The 26,946-nt window shown below is 41.0% G+C and overlaps 1 protein-coding gene across 1 annotated transcript in view; it reads right to left on the bottom strand.

The window, feature by feature from the left end:
* The window catches only part of LOC148815848 (NACHT, LRR and PYD domains-containing protein 3-like), a 124,190-nt gene that overhangs the window by 69,417 nt on the left and 27,827 nt on the right, over window positions 1-26,946 (bottom strand). The window contains exons 3-6 of the mRNA XM_088904849.1: window positions 24,980-25,093; window positions 24,248-24,361; window positions 18,455-18,764; window positions 17,357-17,429 (exon numbers count right to left, since the gene is read on the bottom strand). Of these exons, the coding sequence (XP_088760975.1) occupies window positions 17,357-17,429; window positions 18,455-18,764; window positions 24,248-24,361; window positions 24,980-25,093 (611 nt within the window). The remainder of the gene's footprint in view (window positions 1-17,356; window positions 17,430-18,454; window positions 18,765-24,247; window positions 24,362-24,979; window positions 25,094-26,946) is intronic.

Consider the following 26,946-nt stretch of genomic DNA (forward strand, 5'->3'; position numbering starts at 1 on the left):
GAACCACTTCAGAAGGGTGTCAGCCAGTCAGATTCCAGGAATCGGTACTTTAAAGGAAAAATACACACCGGTATTCCATTTCTCCCTAAACATTTTAAGCATCGAAGTATTCAACTAACATGTGAAATAGCATGTGAAAAAGTGGTAGTTTTAAGCTTTCTGCTAATATAATATGGAATCGCGTATCTAAAGAATTTAATAATGATATGATTATAGTCGTGTACTGCGACAGGGCTGTGTAGGGCTGTTTCGCCTCACTCTTCATGTGACTTCCCTTGTAGCCCACTGGTCTACGTGCCTGATTACCAACTCATGGGTTGTGTGTTCAAATCCAGCTGGTGCTGGACTTTTCTTTTAACAAACATTTCTTCGAAAAAATAGAATAGCGATATTATGGACAATCAATTGACTTTTATATTTCAAAATATCACAACATGATCGATTCTAAGTCATTTTTGATAACAATGAATAGTCACCTTCTTCCCTTCTGACAACGGTCCCTGCTTCTATTGTGTGTGTGTGTAATAGAGTAAATTTTTATAGAGAAATGGAGGCTGGACAGTATGTGTTACAATATAAACATTTATATTGATGTAAATCGTGTTTTGATTTAAATCGCAAACGGGTGTTTAATTATATGTGTTTTTTTAATCATAATCAAACTAATGCAACATAAATTGATACAGTATCTTTGTCTTCTAAGTATCTTAATAAACTTTCAGCATAGCTTTCTACCCGTTTAGATTTAGTTTTCTTGGGATTTTGGGATCAAACGTGGAAAGATTAGATTGTAATCGTTTTTATTTTTCAAATACGTTTTAGAAAAGTGTAATCTATACCTGCCCAGACTGTACGCCTTCCTAAACCCCGCCTTTCACTCCTGTCCTGCTCTTCCCCGCGCACCCCAGCCAGGCGCTCTTCGGCCTCTGCCCGGGACGAATGTATATTTTGATATTTACACCCGGCACGTCACCGAGGGAGCGTCTGCATTTATAACTTAGTTTTTAAAATTAGTCAAGCAATATGAAGCATCTCCTTTTACTTTTAAGTCCCTTAAATACATTGACCACAGCTTTCTCACCACTTAAGATTACTTTTTGATACCATCCTTACACAAAGCAGAAACTTTCCAATGACATACAGTACAAGTGGAAAGATTACAGATTTTAATCGTCTTTAATTTTGTTACGTTATACGTTTTAGGAACGTTTCATCTAAACAAACACCACAAAACTATTCTCGATTGTATTTCTGAATGTTATGTTACACCTACAGTAGTTCACTGCTTTAAATACATCGAATTAAGGAAGTTAGGTGTAGCACTTTAGATCTTTTTTTCTGAACCAGGGAAAATCTGATCATGTTTCTCTATAACAATAATAAAAAACTTTATTTTACATATCACCTTTAAAAGTGGCATCTCAAAGCAATACAGTAGATGGAAAAACAGTTAAAAGGGACCAAAGTAAATACCAGACAAACGCAAACGTGTTTTTAATAAAATGCTTTTATTCATTCAGCAGAGAGTGAGAGGGACATCCAGCAGAGAGAGACACACACACCGGTTTCCATTGACAAAATTGTTTTTTTTCAATTCCTCTTGTCTAACAGGAATGTTTTGTTTGTGTACAGACCTGTAGACTAGAGGAAAAGAGTGCCTCCTTCTATGAAACATTTCGTTGATCCGATCACGAATTCTTTTCCAGTTGCACGAAGTAAGGGTTGAGAATCTCTGATTCACCATGCTACTAATGGTTTCCCGGAGATTGCAAGGCAAGGCACTTTTGCCTCTGGACCCATCGAAATTTACAGACGTGGTTCACCCCCAGTAAATTTCAAAAGTCACAAGATTTCGAAACACTAGGGCGGCATAGCGGTCGGCTCTTGCTTTCCCATCTATGTCGATGCACTGCAAGTACAACCCCACCTCCATCTCCTGAGTGATGGGTAACAGTTGGATATCTGGGAGAATTATTCGTCCCACTGGCGTCTGTGAATTCCGCTCTGTAAACGGTGCTTCCTGGGGGGAGATAGACGGCGGGGACAGCATCAACAAATTCCTGAGCGGTGGTGAGCGGAGAGGCCGGGATGGAGTGTCCTGAGGCGGTGTGTGCTCTGCGGGGGGCAGAGCTTCCGCCAGGCATTGCAACCTGCGCGGCGCGGTGCAACCAGCTGCGGGAGACAGCTGCTCAACTGTTTGACTGCTGGAACATACTGTCTCCTTCCTCTGCATTTTCAGGAGTGTCTCTAGCCTCCCAATCCTCCCCAGTAATGCATCGTACTGCTCCCGCTGCTGCCGAAAAGTCTCCACTCAGGTGCTGCTTCTACAGGTTGGCACCCTGGCCAGGGGCCGAGAGCAGAGACCCACGGCCTGTGGCAAAATAACATAATTCATGTAAGAAATAAAGTCACACAGTAGTATTCATCAGTCGCGGAACAGACGTCAAAATAAACTTGACGAAGATAAAATTTCGAAGATCGTTTCGCCCGTGCGGAGTTTTCTTGAAGAACAGGCTACGAAGAAATAATTATAATTGAATTTAAAATTCAAAACGGCAATAATACCTTGTAATATGTGCTGTAATCGCGTATTTCAGAAGAAGTCTGCTGTATTTGCTTACCCTTCGCTCTTTGGAAGCTGGAGCGGCAGAAGCACCCCGTCTCTTCCCGTAAAAGGTCTTGGTCTCCATACTGTACTGTGGTCGCTGTAGTGCAGGTTCGCAGTTTTTTTTGTGATGGGAGCTCACCCAATCCCTTGGTGTATTTATGCTATATTCACATGTACGGATAGAATGTTTATTGTCTTCCAATGAAAGGCGGGTGCCTTTTGCCGAAGTCGGGAGACATTAGAGGCTTGCCACACCCGGACTGTTAAACCAACGCATTAGCACGTCAAAGCCCATTGAGGACCCGGGGGCAATAGTTGTTTTGTCCCTTGATTTACTGATCTGCATTAATTATGGAAATCGAGTTCCTGCTCTTTGCAGACGACCTGGTCCCGCTGTCGCCCACAGAACAGAGGCTGTGCCAGAACCTGGCACTGCTGGAGCAGCACTGTCAGACCTGGGCGCCGACAGTCAATCTGGACAAGACCAGAGTTATGGTTTTCCAGAAAAAAAGCCAGACCTCAGGGAAACAGGTACAAATTCACACTTCAGAACACATTAACACCTAACAACGGGAGCAGGGATGAATTAGGCCAGTACCCACTATTGTTAGACATACAGAAAAGAATATTAAAGTATTGAAGTATTGGCTTTAGTATTAGCCATACAGAACAGAAAAAGTACCCCTTTTCCATTCAGCGGGTGCCTGAGCCGCTGTGTCCTATCTTCTGACAGTCGCCGTTGTGAATGTCTGTAGAGTGTATCTTATTTTTAGTACTATATTTTTGCATTATATTCCCTATTAATCAAACTCTAAGATTATGTATCGGCTTGTCCCCTCCTCCCGCCCCTCTCTGTGTACAGTAGAGCCTCCTGTCCAGCCAGCACATGTCCACAGACATTCACAACAGCGACATATCATAAAACGTTTGCACATATAGTTAAATTATTAGTTGTTTTTCAGGAAGTTAAAAAAGCACTTGAATTACTTATCCAGTCTCTTGAAATAAAGTTATTTTTCAAGCAATGCAACAAACGTCGGGCAATGTGTTTTTTTTAATCCAACATTGACAGCCACATCTTAAATCTTGTCAGTCAGCTCTTTTTTCTCTATTTGAATTGTGACTTACACATCGCACGACTTTAAAAGCTAGAAAGACAGGATTCAATTCACATTAGCTGGCGAGCCTTGTTAACAAAAAAACAGACAATACACAGGGAGGGGGAGGTCAAGCGAGAGAGAGAGTTCTTTACCCTCTGTCTAAAAACCCAAATAACCCGGGGCAGAGACTCTCGGGGGATCATTGCGTGGTACAGAGCGGAGCTCAGTCAATTCTTATGGAATGTGTTTTCTTTCTTCTTTTTTTCAGCATGGAATAAACCTGTTACTTGATTCATATGGATGCCCGGTTCCGCCGGGGATTCAAAACATTTTTTATTTTTTTTTAATTTGGTATCAAAGGGAATAGCAGTATAACCCTGTTCATGCACAAATAGTGGCATGTTACATTGATTTGGGTGTCTCCTCTTGCCAGAAAGCTCTAAATTGCATTTTGAGCGCGGTTTTTGACTTTTTTTAAATTGCATTTTGAGCGCGGACAGCACATATAAGGGTTAATTGCACAATGAACACAATGGTAGGAGTGGACCGCAGCAGGCATAATCAGCAAACCAGGAAAACAAAGAACAGGACAGGTGAGACATGTATCCAGAAAGCGAGTGATCAGAAAAAGGAAATGGTGTTACACCCAGGTTTTCGACCCAATTGTATTAACTTGCTAATGCATCAGACACATTTCCTGGCGTATTGTGTTTTAAATAAAATAGGAGTGTCTTTCCCTGGTATTAGCTCATCGGTATGGTGTAAGTTTTATCTGTACCATACCATACAGTATATAGGTACAGAATTCAAGCTGCACCACTGTATCGCTTTGGTAAGGAGACGGACAATGGCCAAAATCACGAAGACTCTCTCACACCAAATAATGAAGATGAAAAGAAACGGGAAGTCAACACGGGACATTGTACAGCAGTTGGCTTCGATGGACATCTTCGTTTCTGAAAGCACAGTGAGACGGCATTATAAAGGGGAGAGGAGGCAAAGAGAATCTAAACCGAGGACGATTCAAAGTAAATAAATAAATTTCTAAAAATACCTTTCTTGCATGTAATTACAACTACGCACATTATTTTTAAAACTAACTGTTGATCTCTTTTTTTTCAAGTCCTATTGTGCGAGCTATCGACAAACTGACTGATGAAAATGATGAGCTACCGGCGATGCAAGTCAAAAGACGGCTATGGGCTGACCTCGGTGCGACCATTAGCCCGACATCGATAAGAAGAGTACGCAGGAGGCTTGGATGGAGATACAGAAAAACCAACACATGCCCCATGATAAGGCTAAAAAACAAAGAGGAAAGACTCAAGCAAGAGCTCCAATGGATTGAACAGGGGGAGGCATTTCAGGATGTACTTTTCACCGACGAAACAACAGTGGCTCTGGAACAGTTTTCAACAATGGCATTTTGCAAAAAGGGGAGATATGTGGACAAGCCAAAGCCCAAACATCCACTGAAGGTTCACGTTTGGGGGGGTATATCTAGAAGAGGCCCGGGACCACTTCTTATTTTCGAAGGAATTATGGACCGTGAATTCTTCGAGGAAGTCGTGGTCACACAGCATGCTGCCCCATATATCAGGGAGCAGTTTGGATCAAGGCACCGTCTCTTTCAAGACAATGATCCGAAACACACAGCAGCAAGGGCGAGGCTTATAGCAGAAGGAGTGAACTGGGTGAAAACTCCAGCCGAATCCCCAGATCTAAATCCAATAGAGATGGTTTAGCATTCGTTGAAAGACTACGTTCGGAAAACTGCTAAGCCCATCACAAAGCAGGAACTGATCGATGCGATCTATAAATTCTGGGAGGAAGAACTGACCGAACAAAATTGTAACAATTTTATTAACACACTGTTTCGTGTTCTTCCTAGGATTGTTGACCGGGGCGGGGGACATTCGGGAATGTAAGTCTGAGAAAGACAGTCTCACGTTAACAAAACGTAAAAAAAATGTAAAAAAAAACAATTACTTTTTGTCAATGAAAACCGGTGTGTGTGTCTCTCTCTGCTGGATGTCCCTCTCACTCTCTGCTGAATGAATAAAAGCGTTTTATTAAAAACGCATTTGCGTTTGTCTGGTATTTACTTTGGTCCCTTTTAACTGTTTTTCCATCTATTGCTTTGAGATGCCACTTTTAAAGGTGATATGTAAAATAAAGTTTTTTATTATTGTTATAGAGAAACATGATCAGATTTTCCCTGGTTCAGAAAAAAAGATCTAAAGTGCTACACCTAACTTCCTTAATTCGATGTATTTAAAGCAGTGAACTACTGTAGGTGTAACATAACATTCAGAAATACAATCGAGAATAGTTTTGTGGTGTTTGTTTAGATGAAACGTTCCTAAAACGTATAACGTAACAAAATTAAAGACGATTAAAATCTGTAATCTTTCCACTTGTACTGTATGTCATTGGAAAGTTTCTGCTTTGTGTAAGGATGGTATCAAAAAGTAATCTTAAGTGGTGAGAAAGCTGTGGTCAATGTATTTAAGGGACTTAAAAGTAAAAGGAGATGCTTCATATTGCTTGACTAATTTTAAAAACTAAGTTATAAATGCAGACGCTCCCTCGGTGACGTGCCGGGTGTAAATATCAAAATATACATTCGTCCCGGGCAGAGGCCGAAGAGCGCCTGGCTGGGGTGTGCGGGGAAGAGCAGGACAGGAGTGAAAGGCGGGGTTTAGGAAGGCGTACAGTCTGGGCAGGTATAGATTACACTTTTCTAAAACGTATTTGAAAAATAAAAACGATTACAATCTAATCCTTCCACGTTTGATCCCAAAATCCCAAGAAAAATAAATCTAAACGGGTAGAAAGCTATGCTGAAAGTTTATTAAGATACTTAGAAGACAAAGATACTGTATCAATTTATATTGCATTAGTCTGATTATGATTTAAAAAAACACATATAATTTAAACACGCGTTTGCGATTTAAATCAAAACACGATTTAAATCAATATAAATGTTTATATTGTAACACATACCGTGCAGCCTCCATTTCTCTATAAAAATTTACTCTATTACACACACACACAATAGAAGCAGGGACCGTTGTCAGAAGGGAAGAAGGTGACTATTCATTGTTATCAAAAATGACTTAGAATCTATCATGTTGTGATATTTTGAAATATAAAAGTCAATTGATTGTCCATAATATCGCTATTCTATTTTTTCGAAGAAATGTTTGTTAAAGGAAGAGTCCAGCACCAGCTGGATTTGAACACACAACCCATGAGTTGGTAATCGGGCACGAAGACCAGTGGGCTACAAGGGAAGCTACCTGGAGAGTGAAGCGAAACAGCCCTACACAGCCCTGTCGCAGTACACGAATATAATCATATCTTTATTAAATTCTTTAGATACTCGATTCCATATTATATTAGCAGAAAAGCTTAAAACCACCACTTTTTTCACACGCTATTTCACATGTTAGTTAAATACTTTGATGCTTAAAATGTTTAGGGAGAAATGGAATACCGGTGTGTATTTTTCCTTTAAAGTACCGATTCCTGGAATCTGACTGGCTGACACCCTTCTGAAGTGGTTCCATAAGATCTGGTATACGGAAAAGAAAGCGCTGATAAAAAACCTGGATTCTCATGTATCTCATACAAGTATCTTTTAATACAGTCTTTGCTGTGCTCTTGAGGACCCTTGTGATATTTTGAGCTCTAGTTGAATGATAAATGTCGCATTTTAAATCATTCTCATAGAAATTATGAAACGCCCTGTTAAAAGCAAGGGAGTTTTTTATGCCCGTTGAAGTAAAACAAAATGCCTGACAAAGTAGGGCTTGGACAGATTCCAAGTGCTTGTACAAATGTGCTAAAGAAATTATACTTTGAGTATACAGCTTGTCCAAAGTCATTCATTATTAATACTATTAGTAATATCTTCGGTAAAGGCTTTGAAGCATAAATATTTCTGATAAAAGTAGGTTGTGTACTTTTGTCCAACTGAGCAATCTTGCTTTCATAAAATATACCAACATTTTAATGACTGATGATTAACATGCTGTAATACACAGTTCAAATTTAAAAGCTCAAATGCTGTACATGAGAGGTTAAGCTCCCCCTGGCGGTTTTACAAGGTGATACCGGATACTTTCCGGCATGACGTTGTAGGGAAAACCGGCTCAGGGACGCCAAATATGTAATCATAGTGGCTCTCTGAAGGCACCAGTTCTGTAGGGTTTGGGCATTTACTGAGACAATTATTAATTGTAGCAGTAAATCACAAAGTTGATTCTTTTGATGGCTTTAGAATCCAACCATGCGATATAACTCAAACAACGCGCACACACAGGTACTAATACACGAGGATACATTTATTAATACATAGAATATGCATATAAAACTAACAGATCTTATCGAGAGGGTTATCAGAATACAAAAGGTATATTCGGTCAGTTACAAAGTGTTACACATATCAAGAGGACATACGTTCAGTATATCATTCATTAAGATCGTTTCATAAATGAACTTGGTTATAACTTCTACATTAGATACTCAAACAAGTACATAACTCTTAGGAATTAAATTGATATCAACTGGTTTGGATAACAATTGAATTCTCGAGCTGTAATGCATTGAAGTTGAATACTCATCCAATTTCTGGGGATTCAGATCTCCTGCGGGCACAAAGAAACAGTTGCAGGCTGTTGCTGTCCAATCCGCGCTCTCTGGCTCCGTGCCAGGCTGTGCTGTGTGGCTTGCGACGGTGCGCTGCTGATGCTCACTGTTGGCTTTAACTAGCAAAGTTTGTGCACAGGAGAAAAGATGACTGTGGGTCCCAGCAAGTCAGGAAGAGGACCGGTTCGTTCCTGATGAAGAGCTAGTTCTGAATAGTGATTCAGCTGTCCACAGTTCCGACCTGTTCACGAGGCCTGCTGCTGGTTACTCTCTGGCAACCTCCACTCTAGACTCTTAGAACAAAGAAAAGTTCTGGCACTCGGACACACTGGCCGTTCCGTGGTTGTCCGGGCTGAGTCTCAGGATGGTCAGGAGGCGCGCTGCGAGAATGTCCTGCCCTTGGGAGCCTTCTGCTCCTGGGCCGTCCTGCCCTGGAATTCTCCTTTGAATTCCCTTTAGAACAGTCCACAGAATCCTCTCCAGAATCTTACTGAATCTGAATCTCTGTGTTGCCTATTTTTACCTGGAGGAACTTCAGCTCGTTGATTGGCTGAAAGTTCCATGGGCATCAGAGTCCCACGTGGGTTACTCGGCCCTACCAGTCCCTGATTGGTTGATCAAGGTGAGATATGAGTCAGTTACTCCTGACACTTAGGAATGCAGTCCAGATGTCCAACTGGCACTCCCTAGACAGATAGGCGCCAATGGATGACCATTGATCATGATAGCCAGGCTTAGCTAAGTGCATCCCCCTTTGGGAGCTGTCCTAGGAAACCTTATCAAAAGAAAACATCCTAAATCAGCCTGCACTAATGGTCTCTCTGTGGCTGCACCACAGAGATGAACAGAGAAATGGGGCCTCATTTGGGAAGCTCAGAAACACTTAATTCTGCCTTATTATTAAGCCTCGCTGCTACAACGTCAAATGACGCGATTAACCGTGTGATACCGCGTGATACCGCGACACACCCACCGGGGTATGCCGCGAAATACCCCACCCATTTTGAATGGCTGCATCTGTATTAATAAATGTATTTCGTGTATTGAATCCATGTGTGTGCATCACTGATCAATTTGATTTTCTAATAGCCATAACAAATCACCTTGTGAGTACTGCTACAATTAATAAATTGTTCGGGTAAATTCACAAAACTCCTACACCACACTTTAATGCAACCTGTCAGTATGCTTTCTGTAGTACATCTGTAAAAGTTAGTGAGGACCTGGGGAGATATCTTAGCCTTCTTCAACCGTCTTAGGAAGTAAAGGTGCTGTTGCGCTTTCTTAATCAGATATGTGGCGTTGAGAGACCATGTGAGGTATTGTGTAATACAGTATGGATGCAAAGGAATGTGACCCTTTCCACTTCTGTCCCGTTGATGTGGATAGGGGCATGGCCATTTTGCTGTTTTCTGAAATCAACGATCAGCTCCTTGGTTTTGCTGACATTGAGGGTGAGGTTGTTGGAGATTGACTTCCTTCCTGTAGGCCCTCTCATCATTGTCTTTGATCAGACCTACAACTGTGGTGTTATACGCAAACTTGATGATGGAGTTGGTGTTATGTTTGGCCTGTCATTTTTAATGAGGTTAAGAAGGTTAAGAAACCCACCAGGCAAGTGAGCTACCCCTATAGTGCTCCATTGATATTCCTGAATTTTATTATTAAAACTATTTTAACCTTATTTTAATATTTGTGCATTTTCTCATTATTTCAGGGAAAGGAAAGGCATTTCTGATTCTACAGACAAAATTATGCTTTAACAGATTTTGTCTGTTTAATCCACAGTACACACAGTTTTTTTTAAATTATTTTTATTGTCCACTGAGGGATTTTTTTTTACGGACAGTTACACGAAGCCTGTCATACTTAGGGTTTACTGTACCTGCAAACACGACCAGCCCAGCCACAGGTGAACTAGACGACTGCCTCGGGCCCTGAGATCACCAGGGGACCCCTCAATGTGCAAGACGACATATTGTTTCATTCTGCACATTTAAATGTGAGTCAAAAATTCCCTTCAGCGGCTCTTTCTGTTGCTGCTGTGCAAGTCTAATCTGTTAAAGTTTGTTAGTTAAATTATATTATGATTTGTGAATATAGGTGCAGTGGTTTGTTTCACTGTTGATGTAATAAATGACTCACCTTCACTGTAAGATGACAATATAATATATATATATAAAATATAATGTGGTTACAGCTACTGCTGCTCTAAATGCTGTTTTATTTTGGAAAGTAGTAAATGTTGTTTTGATCAGTTTTATTAATATTTCCTTACATCTAACATGTAATGAAACATTACTAGTGTCTATCTACTTGTGTTGCAAACAATGTTGTAATGGTTTAAAATTAAAATCACGTAGTTGCAACTGGTAAAAGCACATCATCCTCCAAAAGGATGTGCCTATTTGACACTGAGAAAAGGAAGGAAAGAAAAGAAAGAAAAGAAGAGCAGGACAAACCATCTCAAAACAAATGAAGTCACTGTAATAATGCATTTGTATTTCATTTTATTTTGTGTTTCTAACTGGTAACGTAGACTACTCGAGGTGTTTTACTAGAAGTAACTGATTCATGTTTCATGGTATTACTTTCAATGTTAAAATACGTTATCTTTGTAAAATGTGTGCATCTTTTTCTTGTTTGTAAGTTATTTATTATGTGTTCTTCGAAGCTGGTTAATAAAGATTTTCTAGCTTAATAGTTAATTTATTTAATTGCTCCATGTAGTTAATTCAGTTTGGGGTGGGAGCTGATAATAATGGTGTATTAGTAGTGTGATCTGGAGTGGCCTCTTTCCAAGGTCTTGACTAGGACCCCCAAAAGGCTAGGGCCGGTCTTGCTCAGGAATATTACCTGTGTAGTTTTAAATGAAAGACCTGCTTATAACACAGGAGATGAATCTAAGTTCTGATTGTAACAATGATGGAAGGATTTCAAATCTAAAGATGAAATTCTTTGAAATCTCAACCACATGTGGCAATATGAATACCGATACCTGTAGTGAGCTAGTGGTGAAATTGGGTAAATCTCTTTGGAGTTAACTAATTTGAGAACAAAACTAATCATTGATTTTCTGAATAATGCAACCCCCCTTCAACTCACTGTGATGGATATTGATTACTAAATTATTTAGGACCGATCATAGACAAAAGCCTAATACTGCAAGACACATACTGCAGTATGTTGAAAGGTACCTCCAACATCTTTATGTTTTCAAATAATCTGATGCAGGACTGCACTGCTCTGTGAAAATGCCAGGTGGCAAAGTGAATCCTTAATGAACTATTGTGTCTAACAGACAGTTTATCTTATTTTAATAGTAAAAATTAAATGTTCACTCATTAGTACTGCGCTAGTCATACAGTACAGTAACACTATTTTTTTTCTTTCATCAAATTCAGTTTACAGAATCATTAGTAGTCATGTATACACCAATAAGAAAACAATTTCATTTTAGTTTTTGATTGTAAAATATATTATAGATACTGACTTTAAAAACATGTTATAATTAAAAACCAAAAAAAAACAGGTCAGTAGTTTTGAATCACTAATACACATCATGACCTCACACACGTGTGAAATAGCATTAATAACTTTTGTTTTAAAAGCTTTTAAAAGCTTTTTTAAAAAATATGTGTCTGTAGTAACTGGTAATATGATGGTGAATATAATAGGGCTTCTACTGTTTATCTCAATTTATCTTAATATTGTGAGTCATACATGTGTGTTGTACCAGTGATGTGGTTGTTGGGGGTGTATAGTATTACAACACAGGTTCTGTCTTAACATTTTCAGTTTAGTTTTTCCAAATAAAGTTTGAGAAACAAGCAGATGCTATGTCGATGTAGGTTATTTTATAATACATTGTATGAGCATTCTATTTATTCATGGAATAATGTGTCTTGCATATTGTGGAGTCACATTGTTAGGCTGTGTACTATCTACGGCAGTGTTCTGGTGCTACAAGAAAAAAAATCATACGTGTAAGCGAACAAGTAGTTATGAACCCTGTGCAGGTTGCTGAGAGAGTCCGATGGCTACGAGTCTGAGTGGTTGGTAGCTGGTTAGAGAAGGCCGCGATGCAAACAATTCCAAAAAAGGGGTGAGACGAAAGAGTAGTCAAAAGGTCCAGCGCTAGAAATGTCTGTATTTCAGTAGCCAGAGGTTCGAGGTCATTGCAAACTCAGGTGGCAGATAGATTCCTAATACCAAGCAATGTTAGCAGGTGAACTGAGGGTTTAACATGTGCTCCAGCAGCTGAGACCAGTTAACTGAGGTTCCGTAGCTGGCTGTCAGAGTGTGGTTCTTGCAGGAGCATATGAAGCAGCTAGTTTATCCTACAGTAGCTCTGCAGGACTTTCTGCAGTCGATAATACACCTCTTCATGACTCCTTCTGAACAACCATTAGTTTTTTTACAACTATCAAAAGTTGGTTCAGATATTTAAATAATAGAAAGAACTTGACCATTGGAGATGATGGTCAACATATTATATAGAATATAATGAGCTACAACAACCAAAAGTAAAACAGATAATAGAAGGACCATCAGAGGATATGTAAAAAAAAAAAAAATGAATGCTGTAATGGAGGCTAAAATAAAGTTTTTTCAGTATTATCACAGCAATGAAGTAAAATTGAAATCTCTGAACTTGAAGAGGCTACTTATTAAAACAGTTTAAGTTTTCTATGCCTCTGTAACAGGCCAACTGGATCTGGAGTGTCTATACCAACAGGACACTAGTGGGAGGCGTATAGATACTCTAAATACCCGGGGGGAGTGATGTACAGTATGTTTAATCAGCATGGGGTTATTAGGGGTGACCTGTGTGAAGCCAGGTTTCTGAATGTGAGCGTTCAGGGAGTGAACGATCCCTGTCGGACAGGGATATGAGCCTCCCCCCCACTGACAAGTATGATAAAGAGAAGGCGAGTCGCATGTTGAGACCTAGGGGTCGTGTTCAAATCCTCACCGTCAGGTTTAGCAGTAGACTCAGGCTCTCGCAATGAAACCTAGTGAAAGATCAAACTCCAGAAGGGGGCCGGTACCAGCTGTAGCCCTGGAGAAGACTGAGAAAGGCTACTGACAGCCTGTTCTGAAGGTGAAAGAGAACATGGCTGTCTGAGGGAAATGTCTGCTCAGGTTTAAGTAAGACAGTCAGTCGAGTTTCAGGGAAAACTTTGTGGAGAAACAGTTAGGTAGTATTACAAACTTCAACTTAAAAGTCGCAGCCCCAGTGTTTCCGTTTCCAAAACGGACATGACAGATTTGAGGCTTTATTCCACTGCTACTTATTTGTAAAGTACAACAAGGTTAAGAAAGGCGTACAGTTACAGATGAATTAGAGTTAAAGCTTAATACAATGAAATAGGTCCAGACGCAGCACCAACGATCCAGTCAATTCAGGAGTTAAAGGTCTTAAATGCAAGTTTACATGGATTTAAATTGACCACATTATCTCTTCAGCACAGCCTTCGGTAGGTGACAATTTAAAGATACAAAACATACTGCATTGGGAGCCTCTGAAAGAAATGGACTGTATTACTCCTGAAAAAGCAGACTTTGAGTGGACCTGATAAAGAGACACCCTTTTCCTGTGTTATATAAGTCTCAACTATATCCTCTGTACATCATCTTGTGCTTTTTTGTTGAAAATTGTGAGTAACCTGTAATGCAGTTACTGCATGTCAGGGAAACAGTAAAGTGATTTTATTATATTATTTTATTTAGCATTTCATTACTGAACAGTACAGTGTAGGGTAATGAAATGTATAACAGTGTATATTTTTAGGGCTAATCAGATCATGTCATCCATATTCTAGCAAAGCATAATCTCAGACAAGCAATTTCCACTGAGAAACTCTAAAATAGATCTTAAAACCCTTCTTTACCAGCAAGCACATTAACCTGCACTACTATATACTAATTTCCTATCTTTCTCCTTTTTAGTAATTATTAATCTCCCTGACTACTTTTTTTAGCTTTTCTTTTATGTGAAGCACATTGAGATTCATTGTAATGGAATATGCTATATAAATAATTGTATTATCATTATTATTATTAGAGATTTATCTGGAGGTCACATTCTCTTTGGTGCAGAAGGAAGGTCTGTCTCTCTTGTTTATCTGTGGAGGTGTTATATAGCAGTTCAATACTTTCTATTGAGTCTGGGGTGTCCTCTCAGTATTTTCAGGTATATACTCAGGATATCTTTACAATTTGGCGGTTATAATTATTTAGCATTTTCTGTAAATATCTATTTTTGTAACCCCTACAGGTAACAATGTTATTTATAAATTCAATGAAAGATAACACTCACACTCCAATGTTTACTGTATTAACTGGAGAGCATATTTTTATATATTTATATTTTAAGTTGTATTATGCTTTGGAATTTAATTATTTTAATACTTAAACTTAAACTTTTTTTTTCATTATTTAATTTTTCTGCCCCTATATTTATATCAACAGGGGACGTTCTCTCTGTACCTCATTGTAAAGGCAAGGGCTTGTAAGGCAACAGCCAGTAATAGCCAAGAGGGTGGTGCTGTGTCTGAAGCACAAGAGTGACAGAACACCCAGGGAGACCCGGCTGATTGAGGGCTCGGATGATCCTGGACAGAGGGAAAGTGAAAGGGAATTAGAAACACAAAAGATATTATATTATATATAAAGATATTATAGACTGATAACTGATTACTGATTCTGATTACTGATAACTGATTATATAACTGATTACTGACCGGCAGGGCTTAATCAGCCCAAGCCAGACAGTAATGGAAAAGAAAATAAAAAAAGTTAAACAGAACTGGCCATTGGAACAAGGATGGTCCCAGCTGGTCTGCTTGAAAGGAAATCAAGTGAGGCACAACCATCCGGGAGATACAGGCTGTACGCATCCCTGGTGACCAAAGAGAGAGTCTGGCATGGCAAACCACCAGCCAAGTTAGACTGCTCATCCCAACCCACCGACCGGAATCTGGGACACTCAGGGCCAGAACGGAACCAGCTACCAAGCCCCCAGAAGGAAAGGGGGCCACGCAGTTCTGGGAAACAGCCCTCCAAGTAGCCAGGGCTTGCAGGCTGGCAAGGGAAAGCAGTCTCCTCAGAACACAGCTGTGCCTTTACCCAACTTAACCGAGAGGAATGGTTCTCACCAAAACCCCCACACAGTGGACCAGTCACAGACCCCCAGAGCTGGTGATTCAAGGCACACACTCTATGGAGAGTTTCCTCCAAGACCAGGTCAGGCGGGTGCTGTCAGCTTGGTCTCCAAAGTTAAACCTCTCTGACTGAGACGCCTGGGTGCCAACAGAATCAGATACCCAGGCGGGGGAGACATCGGGGATGGACGAGAGGCAATGGACCCTTCCTAAATTCCCTCTCAGCTCTCAGAGCTATACAGTATGTCCCAGTCAGAGCCTGGGAACAGGAATCCACAGGGAGGTCAGGCTAACAAGGAAATGCTCTCCAGACAGAGTGGACACAGGATGGCTAGCTCCCCAGGAAGGAACAGAAGGCTCTGCTGAAATGCAGGAAGGAGACTGGGAAAAGAAAGAAAGAAAGGTACCCAGACAGCCTGAGAAAAAAGGGTGAAGAAGAGAAAAGAGCCCTGAGTCAGGAAAGGAAGTCGCCTCAAGAAAGGTCAGAAAGGTGACAGGAAAGAAGACAGAGAAAAGTGCAAAAGTTAAAAAAAGTGCTAGGGCAGGGCAAAAACAGAACAGACTGCTTCAGTGACAAAAGGAGAGGGTGGTTAGAGTCCAGCCTGGGGATCTCTAACCTGGTGAATCAGCCCGTCGTCAGGAAATGGGCATTCTCAGCATCGGAAAGGAATCCTATGCTGAGCTCCCAGGAAAAAAGGACACAGGAATCTTGGCCTTGGAACAGAATCCTGATGCTGAGCTCCAGGGGAAAGTGGTGATTTGACTTCAGAGCAGAATCATAATGTTGAGAAACAAAGACAGGGGTGCAGACGGGCTTAGGAATTCAGGGCAGGATGACCACCCAGAGAAGCTGCTCTGCCCACAAGTGAAATGAATAAAAATGAAACTGAGAACAAAAAGCACAGAAGTGAAACAAAAATAGTGCACAGAAGGGGAATAAACCTACAGTATTACATGTTCCTATGTGAAAAAATACATTAATATTGTAATGGAAGCTAAAATAAAGTTTTTTTCAGCACTACCACAACAAGGAAACAGTAATGAAGTAAAATTGATATCTAGGACCTTGAAGAGGCTGCTTATTGCTTACCACCAATGTGCAGCATCCACCTGGATGATGTGAAGGCAGCCATAGTGCGCCAGAACACTCACCACACATCAGCTATTAGTGGGGAGGAGGGCAGAGAGTAATGAAGCCAATTCATAGAGGGGGATTATTAGGAGGCCATGATTGGTAAGGGCCAATGGGAAATGTGGCCAGGACACCGGGGTTACACCCCTTCTCTTTTCGAGAAACACCCTGGGACTTTTAATAACCACAGAGAGGACCTCGGTTTTACATCTCATCATAAAGGACGGTGCCTGCTTACAGTATAGTGTCCCCGCCACTATCCTGGGGCATTAGGACTCACATGGACCTCAGGGTGAGCGCCCCCTGCTGGCCCCACTAACACCTCTTCCAGCAGCAACCTTAGTTTTTTTTCCAGGAGGTCTCACATCCAGGTACTGACACAGCTCACACCTGCTTAGCTTCAGTGGGTTGGCAGTTGTGAGTTGCAAAGTGGCTGCTGGCTATGTCTGTATTATTTCTATGTGAAACTATTATTTATTATTATCATTTACTATTATCAAAAATATATTATTTTATTCTTGTTGGTTTTTTTATGCATGTTTTAGTGTTGTATCAATAAAGTGTAGACTGTATATTTAGAATCTGTGGGTAAGACTTTAAATTATTATGTTTAATTGATTCCAGTTGCCAAAGCACACTCATTCACACACACAGACCTGGTCTGTCCTTCTCCTGAGGGACACTCTCAAACACTAACCTGTTTGGACAGTCTCCCTGAATCCTCCTGTGCAGAAATCCTCAGGTTCACCTGTCACAGCCCTCCTCACACCCTGAACAAACAGAGCAGAGAAAGGGGTGAGACCTCTGGAAGAGTTAAAATTGGCAGATTTAAAGGAATCAAGAGATTATAATAATAATAATTATAATAATTGCTTACACTTATATAGCGCTTTTCTAAACACTCCACTCAAAGCACTTTACAGGTAATGGGGACTCCCCTCCACCACCACCAATGTGCAGCATCCACCTGGATGATGCGACGGCAGCCATAGTGCGTCAGAACGCTCACCACACATCAGCTATCAGTGGGGAGGAGAGCAGAGTAATGAAGCCAATTCATAGATGGGCATTATTAGGAGGCCAATATTTGGTAAGGGCCAATGTGAAATTTGACCAGGACACAGGGGTTACACCCCTACTCTTTTCAAGAAGCTCTTTTTCAAGAAAAAGGATTTTTAGTGACCACAGAGAGTCAGGACCTCGGTTTTACGTCTCATCCAAAGGACAGCAACTGTTTACAGTATAGTGTCCCCATCACTATACTGGGTCATTAGGACCCACATAAACTGCAGGGTGAGCACCCCCTGCTGGCCCTGCTAACACCTCTTCTAGCCACAACCTTAGTTTTTCCCAGAAGGTCTCCCATCCAGGTACTGACCAGGCTCACACCTGCTTAGCTTCAGAGAGTTGCCAGTTGTGAGTTGCAGGGTGATATGGCTGGTGGAGATATAAAGCTTTCATAGAGAGAGAATGACAGCATCCATAGTGATAACAGTTCCACAGTAAGAATAAGAGTCCATTCCTCAGTGTTTCTGTACTGAGATACTGAGTTCTGGTCACTAATGTTTTACACTGTACAGTACATGTGAAATAAAACAGCACACAGATATTCAGCTGCCCTCAGTGATGAGTGTGTATTAATTCAGCCACACAGGTCACTACAGATCTCTGTCTGTCAGTACAGTGAACAGATAGCACAGCACAGAGACACAGACGTACTGTGAATCAGCTGGTGAAATGTGTGTCAATATTTAGCACAGGTATGATTTCAGGATGTGTGACTGAAGTCTCTTACCTGTGTCATTACCTGTTCTGACATAAAGATGGTGTCATGACCTCTGTGTTCCCCCACTGAACACAGACTGCAGATGTGAGTCTGATCAGTCTTACAGAACAGCTCCAGAGCTCTGTGGTGCTGCTGGCACAAACTGGGCTGCTGGTCTCCACTGATGTCCACCAGTCTGTGTTGCATCAGGACTGGGACTGTGTAGTGCTGTCGGATGTGTGTCTCACAGTAGGAGGCAGTGCAGGTGATACAGTGTTTCACAGCTCTGATCTTCATCTCAATGCAGAAATCACAGGACATGTTTTCATGCCCAGCAGATCTGTGAGCAAAGAAAATAGTCAGAGATCTTCACATTGTTCCTTTAACTCAGAGACCAGGAGTCACAGACGTCATGCTGAACCCCTCTGTACTGCTTCTCGCACAAACAAAATGCAGGGCACAAGAATTCAGGACAGGAGAAATAAGACATGGAAACACCCATAAAGAGTTCAAGACAGGAAGGGGGAAAGACATAGCTGAGGATAAGAGGAGAGACAGACACAAACAAACACAGAGCTGAGGACAGGAGAGACACACACAGAGCTGTAGACAAGAGGAGACACACAACCACAATTTAAAGTAAATTGTCTTATTCATGTAAACAGATTTATATTCTGTTATTGTTACATGTTTTCTTTATTAAGAATGTGTGTTTTTCCAAAATCACTCTGCTGTGACACAGTCTGTCCTCTCAGGAATATACTGTATATTGGTTTGTCTCTGAAATTACAGGTTTACTTCTATGAATGTTAAAAATTAACATTTTATCAATATTTAAAATTGCATGTTATCAACATTATTCTACAAAATAGCAAAACCAGATGATTTAATTGAGAAATCTAACAAGTCCTACTATTTTTTTTATTGTTTAGAGTTTCCACCTTCCAGCTGCTGAAGTGAACCTGCACAACCCACAATGCCAAACAGCCCTCTTGTAACAGCTGCCTCCATGGCTCCCAGACATCACTGTCCTGCTCCTTTCACCATTATCAGGTCTCCACATTGTCACGATCACTAACCCCTCCTCTTAAGTGCACTTCAGCCTTCCTCGTTTGCCTTAATCCCTGCACCTGTCCCTTGTTCCAGCCTCCTTCCTGTCCCCCTTTAAAAGCCAGACGCAGTTGCCAATTGAGGCTCTGCATCTGCTTTCCATATTGTGTGAGCCTGGGTTCTGATGCATCTGACTCCATCATGTTTTTAACTTATGCTTGTGTTTTTGGATTCCCTATCTGGATTTCTTTTGGAGTGTTTGCCTCGGCCACACCTCCCCAGTGCATCAGTGCACTTTGGACCTGCCCCCTGTCTTTTTCCTCGTCTCCTGCATGACTTTTTTCCCCGTGTTTCCTCACTATTGTGTCGTCCGCATAGGGTCTGAAAAGAACTGTTCGTTACACACATGACCTGGAAGACATGCTGGGAATGGGAGACACCTGTGTGTGATGTGTTATGTTGGAGAAACCATTTCCATGATCTGAGGTCTCATCCTGCTGTACCAGTACAGACAATGAGATATTCCAGGTGCTTCATGTTCTTCCTTCTTCTCTGTCTTGATTTGGCCAGAGTCTTAATAGGTCCCTCTTCAATGACACAAAGGTATGCCCTGTTGACCATGTTCTCTCCAGTTTGACTCTGTGAGCAGCACCAATATATTTTTAATTAATCTCCACTCTCCACACCTGTTAATGCCTATGATGAGCACCGGAGAGGCTGTGCTGATATTGAGGTTGATCTCTCTCTTAACCTTCAAAGGCACAGACATGTTTTGAGAAATCCAGGTTCTATATTGTGCTGCTCATTACTCCTGTATTGAATTACAGCTCATTGATCCTCAGCACCTGTGTTTCTCTGATCATGTCTACAGTGGTTATACATCACATGGTTACTCCATCCATTAGCATGTTTTTATTTTCAGCATTTTTGTGCAACCTGGGTACACTTGACTGGGTTCTGGAGATGTGAATATTTTCAGTGTAAAACTGAACATAGAAACTGGAATGAGCTTTCTTGACACAAAAATGTGTTGATAAGCAGCTGCTTCTATTTTTGAGAACTATTGATTAGACAGTGGATTATGTCACTGGAAAATTTCTGTTCTGCAGGATTAATAAATCTGGCTCTGTTGAACTCCCTCTATCACGGCTCTGATTTCTGGTTTGGATTCTAAAGCTCTTTCTTTCCATCATATTTTCCTCTCCCCACCTTGACACTAGGCTAAAGTACATGGCCATGTGTAACTTCAAACACACACTTGGTCAGTGTGCAAGTGTCTCTGCTGCTGCCATTGTGATGTTCATGTGTGACTGTGCTGGTATTGGGGTTGATCTCTCTCTTCACCTCCAGCCTCACAGCCCCTTTCCCTCTTCATGGGGTGAAGGAAAGAGCCTGCAGGAGGCAGCACACAGTCCCAGTGTGTGAACAAGAGCCGGAACTCCAGGGTGTTTCTTCTGGCTTCCAGACTGGAGCAGCTCAGAGGACCTGGAGTCACTTTTCAACTGGAGAGGCAGAGCTGCTAAGCTGAAGTCATACATTGATCATGTTGCTGGTGATGTAGGTATAAGTGATAAATCAGTAGTGTAGTAGTTCAGGTAGGTAGCTGTGTCAGCATGCATAAGCTGCAATGGAACAAGTAATAAGTTTATTCCATGCTGGAAAGAGAAGAAAGAAAACACAACGGTTCGTCCGTGGAGCCATCTTCAGGAGCCTTCTTCAGCCTTCTTCTTCGATTCCACAGCCAAAATGTTGTGTTTTCTTTCTTCTCTTTTCAGCATGGAATAAACCCATTACTTGTTCCAATCAGTAGTGTATTTTACTTGGGATCTTCTCATTTCTTACTATTTTCATCGTTCACAGAGTCAGATTATATTTTCAATTTAATTATGTATAAATCCTTCTCTGGTCCACTTTAAATTATAAGTCTTATAAAAGCAGCAGGAATTCAACACAGCCTGAAGGTGAAAAAATGGAAAACCCAGCAGGCACAAATAGTGCTCCTGATTTACACAGCTAGACTACAGTCACTAGTGTCAGAATGGGACTGATAGGGTGAATGGATCCTGTGCAGGACGCAGGAGACAGAGGAAAACACCAAGCCGAATCGCCAAGCAAAAACGAACACCAGGAGGCAGGAGAGAGGCTCAGAACACGGAGAGGCAACAAGGAAGCAATAATCCAAATCACAAGGAGGCGAACGTATCCAGGAAGCGGGCGGGTAGGTCAGAACACGGGGAGACAACAAGGAAGCAACAATCCAAATCACAGGGTGAAGAACGTATCCGAGTTTAAAGCAAGAGATAAACGCACACTTGGAAGCTCTAAGAGAATCCGTAATAGTGAGCAGGGAAATGAGAAAGGAGGAGAGCTAAAATAGTTAGGGGAGTGAACGGTGATAGGTGTGTTATTTGTGGCGTGAGCGTTTGTTAAAGGGTGTGGGTGTGGGAATGTGTAACAACTAGACAAGCCCATTCAGCCCGTTCAACCAGTTTGGCAATTAGTAGCTAATTGTTTCATATCTCATTCTGTGTTTTCTTGAAAGACACCAGGGTATCAATATCACTCACATGGCCGTGTTGCATGTTCCACAGTACAACAGCTCTTTGTGTAAGGAAGGACCTCCTGTCCTCTGTTTAAAATGCACTTCTCTGCAGTTTCAACTCATGTCCCTATAGACTGTGTCTATATCTTTAGGATTCTATAATCTTGAATCAAACTCCCCTTAGTCAATCCTATCAGACTAGAAAGGTTCAGTTCTTTTAACTATCAGTGTTAGACATTCCTTTGAGCCCGGGATTGTATTTAGTTCCTCTTCTCTGGACTAACTGCAGAGCAGTGATCTGTTAACAAAATTTTGTACTCACTGACCAAATGCTTAGGAAAATTGTAAATAATTCAAATGAGGCCTCACTAGTGCTTTATTCAATTTTAACAAAATGTCATTCAATAAATTATTTTTTAACTAAACCTTACTTTGCTTTTAAATATAACCTAACATTCTGTGCGTCATTTTTATTGTTTTCTCACACTGTCTAGAAGTAAATTATATTATTCATTGCAGGCATCAATTGTTTGCATGACCCTACCAGTGTCTGTCTATCTCCTACCACACATCACCCTGTTGACTCTGACCTGACTTGACTACAGGACTCACGCATAATTACAGCTGCCAGCACCACCATCAGCATTAGGTTGACATCAATGTACTGCCAATACAACTGAAAGGGAAATCAGCTCTATAATTCCAGGTTAATCTTATTGTGTAAATGGACTGAGTGTCCTAGTGGAGCTCCTCTTCCTCACTACAGTGGTTGATCTGTTGTAGATTCAGTGTTCATGGACACATATCTGGAAGCTGGTTCTAAAGATCTCTGCTTCTGTCACACATGAGGTGAAAACAACTTCAAGAGCACAGACATGCTTTGAGGAATCCAGGTTCTATATTCTGCTGCTCGTCACTGATGTGATCAATTACACCTCTCTGCTCCTCAACACGTGTGTCTGTGATCGTACAGTATCTGCATTGGATACACACTCATTGAACACACATGTATGTTTGTAGCTGTAGACTTTAGTAATATTTTTTGGCTATAACATCTTTACTCACACATCTCACACTTTGATAAAAAATAATTAAGAAAGGTAGAGATGATTCAGTAATCTATACCTCGTGGGTCAGTAGCGAAGGCTCCACCTCTGAACTCTATTGGTGGAATCATTGACCCATTACTCTTCATGGACAACAAACTGGGCCCTGTTAACCAGGGTCTTGATAAACTGACCCTGAGAACAGCATTGATACAGTTTTTTTCATGAATCTAATACTGTATCTCCACACCAGGACAATGGGCTGAAGGACAGTAACCATATGCATCCCATCAGAAACACTCTTGTTCATTGTACATGTGTCTGTCGATACATATGTGATGTTCAGGAGAGGCTGTGTTGATCTTGAATCAGACTCCCCTCCATCACTCTTATAAGACTGGACAGGTACAGTTCATTTAGCCCTCAAAGTTCGACATTCCTGTGAGCCCAAGGCTGTATCTGGTTACTCTTCTCTCGACTAATTGCAGAGCAGTAATCTATTTATCGCCAAAACATTGTATACAGTGACCAATGTCTAAACAACACTGTACACAATTTGAAACAAGGCCTTACTGGTGTGTTATAAAATTTTAAAAAACCAACCTGAAACAAATTCCATTCTTTTAACTATATAAAGTAAAATGCTGTGTATCTTTTCTATTGCTTTCACAAATTGTCAAGCAGTAAATTATTTTATGCTATACAATGCAGGTATCAAGTGTTTTTCTGCATCTACCAGTGTCTGTCTATCTCCTAGTGCACGTTTCCCTGTTGATCAGACTGCACATGACTAGAGCTCACACTGACCAGGTTACATTGGTAGGACAAAGGGCTGGACTTTCCAAACCAATAATTACAATAACAGTGTGATGGACACACCCCTATTGACAATAATAATTACAGCACTCCACCATCATCATCAAGCTGTCATCAATCTGCTGCCCATGCACATCACAGGGAGCTCAACTCAATAAAACCAGCTGGACATTATTGTGGAAAAGAACAGCGTGTCCTAGTGGAGCTCCTCTTCCTCACTCTAGTGGTCGATCTGTTTTGAGAAATCTAGGTTCTATATTCTGCTGCTCATCTCTCCTGTGTTCAATTACAACTCACTGAAGTGATCCAGTTCACACAATATCTCATGACCAGCTGACAGATACACTTCATGCACAACAGTGACCTCACCTGGGGTCAGGATTGAAGTCTTCAGCTCTGAAGTGTATTGGTTGATCCATTGAAAAGTCACTCTTTATGGACACACAGCTGGGCACTGGTGACTCTGGTCTCTGCAGATGGACCCTATGAACAACAGAGACAATTTAAAAGATCAACCTGTTGACTCGAACTTCACATGCAGCTCACACTGACCTGGTTCCACTGTGAGGACAAGGGACTGGACTTTCTAAACCAATAATTACAATACTGGAGTGATGGACGCTCCCCTGTAGACAATAATAATTACAGCTGCCAGCACCACCATCATCATCAAGTTGTCATCAATCTTCTGCTCATACACCTCACAGGGAGCTCAACTCAATAAAACCAGCTGGACATTATTGTGGAAATGGACAGAGTGTCCTACAGGAGCTCCTCTTCCTCACTCTAGTGGTTGATCTGATTTGAGAAATCCAGGTTCTATATTCTGCTGCTCTTCACTCCTGTGTTCAGTTGCAGCTCACTGTTCCTCCACGCCTGTGTGTGTGTCTGTGATCATGTCTGCAGTGGATACACACTCTTTCATCCCTTAGTCATGAGAAACTACTAGCTGTAGAATTTTGTTTTTTATTTTCAGTATTTTTATTCTTCTTAAGCTTCTCACAGAATGAAGGAAATAAGAAACGGAGAAGTGATCCAGTTCACACAATATTATCTCATGACCTGCTGACAGATTCACTCCATGGATAACTGTGACCTCACCTGTGGTCAGGATTGAAGTCTCCAGCTCTGAAGTGTATTGGTTGATCCATTGAAAAGTCACTCTTCATAGACATACAGCTGGGCACTGGTGACCCTGGTCTGTCCAGCTTGACCCTGTGAAGAACAGAGACAGTTGAAAAGATACGGAAGTGCTGAGCAAACAGGACTTGAACTTACAGAAGCTAAGTCACTAATAATAAAAAGAAAATTTTCTGAATGGGAGCTCACAAAAAAACAGAGAGAGGCTGTAAAACAGTGAGGCAGAGAACAGGATGCACATGAATGGGTTCTTGGGATATGATGTTTTTCAGTGGAAAACAGAATATAGAAACTGTCATGAGTAGCCATTTGGAAAATTAAGTATTTTTTTACATGAAAAGGTACAGTACACTTTAGCAATGTCTTCTGCTTTGAATTTGAAGAACTATTATTGAGACAGCAGATTGTGTCACTGCAATTTTCTCGTTCTGTAGGATTAATAAGTCACTCTGTTTCTGCCATTGTGAAGGTCAGGGGTAACTGTGCTGGTATTGGTGTTGACCTGCTTCTTCTTCTCCAGCCTGAAAGCCCCTTTCTCTCTTCATGGCCAGAAGGAAGGAGCAGCAGGAGGCAGCACACAGTCCCAGTGTGTGAGCATGAGCCTTAACTCCAGGGTGTTTCTGCTGGTTTTCAGACTGGAGCAGCTCAGACATCCTGGAGTCACTTTTCTACTGGAGAGGCAGAGCTGGTCAGCTGAAGTCACATACGTATCTGGCTCTGGCCTGGGGTCATTGACCTGGGCTCTTGACCAGGCTTTAAAGAATTTTAGAACAGACATCTGCTGTTGTATCTGACAGTAAAGAAATAGCTAGAAGACAGGACAACATCAACAAGAATTGCCACTGGACCATAAGTAGAATGCAGACACTTAAAACCCTATTCATTGTAATAACATGGCTGGACCCTGGCTATAATAACCTGTGTAAAACTGTTCTGATTCAGGGCACTGTGGGAAATACATTTTGTGTCTCCTTCTGTGTTCTCTGGAAATGACAATTTCCGTTACAATTAAACTCATCTTAAACATACACTGGACTGCTCTGTGATTGCTTGCATCCCTACAGTGCATATTGACTAAATTCAAACAAACTGTACACAATTTTAAATGACACCTCACTGCTGCTTTAAACAGTTTTACCAGAACGTCCTTCAATAAATTCCTTGTTTTTAAGTAAATAACCTAACATTCTGTTTGCCTGTTTTATTGCTTTCCCACAATGTCTAGAATACATTATTTTATACTCTGCAATTCAGGTATGAAGTGTTTACCTACACCTACCAGTGTCTGTTTACTAATACAAGTCACCCTGTTGACCCTGAACCCACATGTCTATAGGACTCCCTGGTCAGGTTCCACTGCGAGGACGGGGGTGGACTTTGTAAACGAATAATTACAATAACAGTGTGATGGAAACACCCATATTAACAATAATAATTAGAACTGCCTACTTCATTAACATCATCAATTGTCCATTAATCTGTTGCAAATACACCTGATGGAAGTTCAGCTTAAATAAAACCAGGCTCATATCAGTGAACATCCTAGTGAAACTCATCTTCCTCACTCTAGTGGTTGATCTGCTGAAGGGTCAGTCTTAACGGACTCCTGGGAGCTGGGAGCTGGTTCTATAGATCTCTGTTTCAGTCACACATGATGTGAAGACAACTTCAAGGGCAAAGACAATACACACCAGTATTCCACTTTCTTCTTAAACATTTTAAGCATCAAAGTCTTGCATTTGGGTATATACTGTGGTTATTTTGGAGAAGGTTTTATGTGCTCCTTCTGACTATATTAAGTTTATATACTTTGTAAAAAGTTATAATGTTTTAACCTTTTCTGTGAATACGCTCGTTATCGCAGTAAACAAAAGCATACTTTTTAGAATTTGATGAATAGGGAATATAATATGGAATCGCATATCTAA

Source organism: Atractosteus spatula, chromosome 24 (genome assembly GCF_055471065.1).
Source record: "Atractosteus spatula isolate fAtrSpa1 chromosome 24, fAtrSpa1.hap1, whole genome shotgun sequence".
Lineage (NCBI taxonomy): Eukaryota > Metazoa > Chordata > Actinopteri > Semionotiformes > Lepisosteidae > Atractosteus > Atractosteus spatula.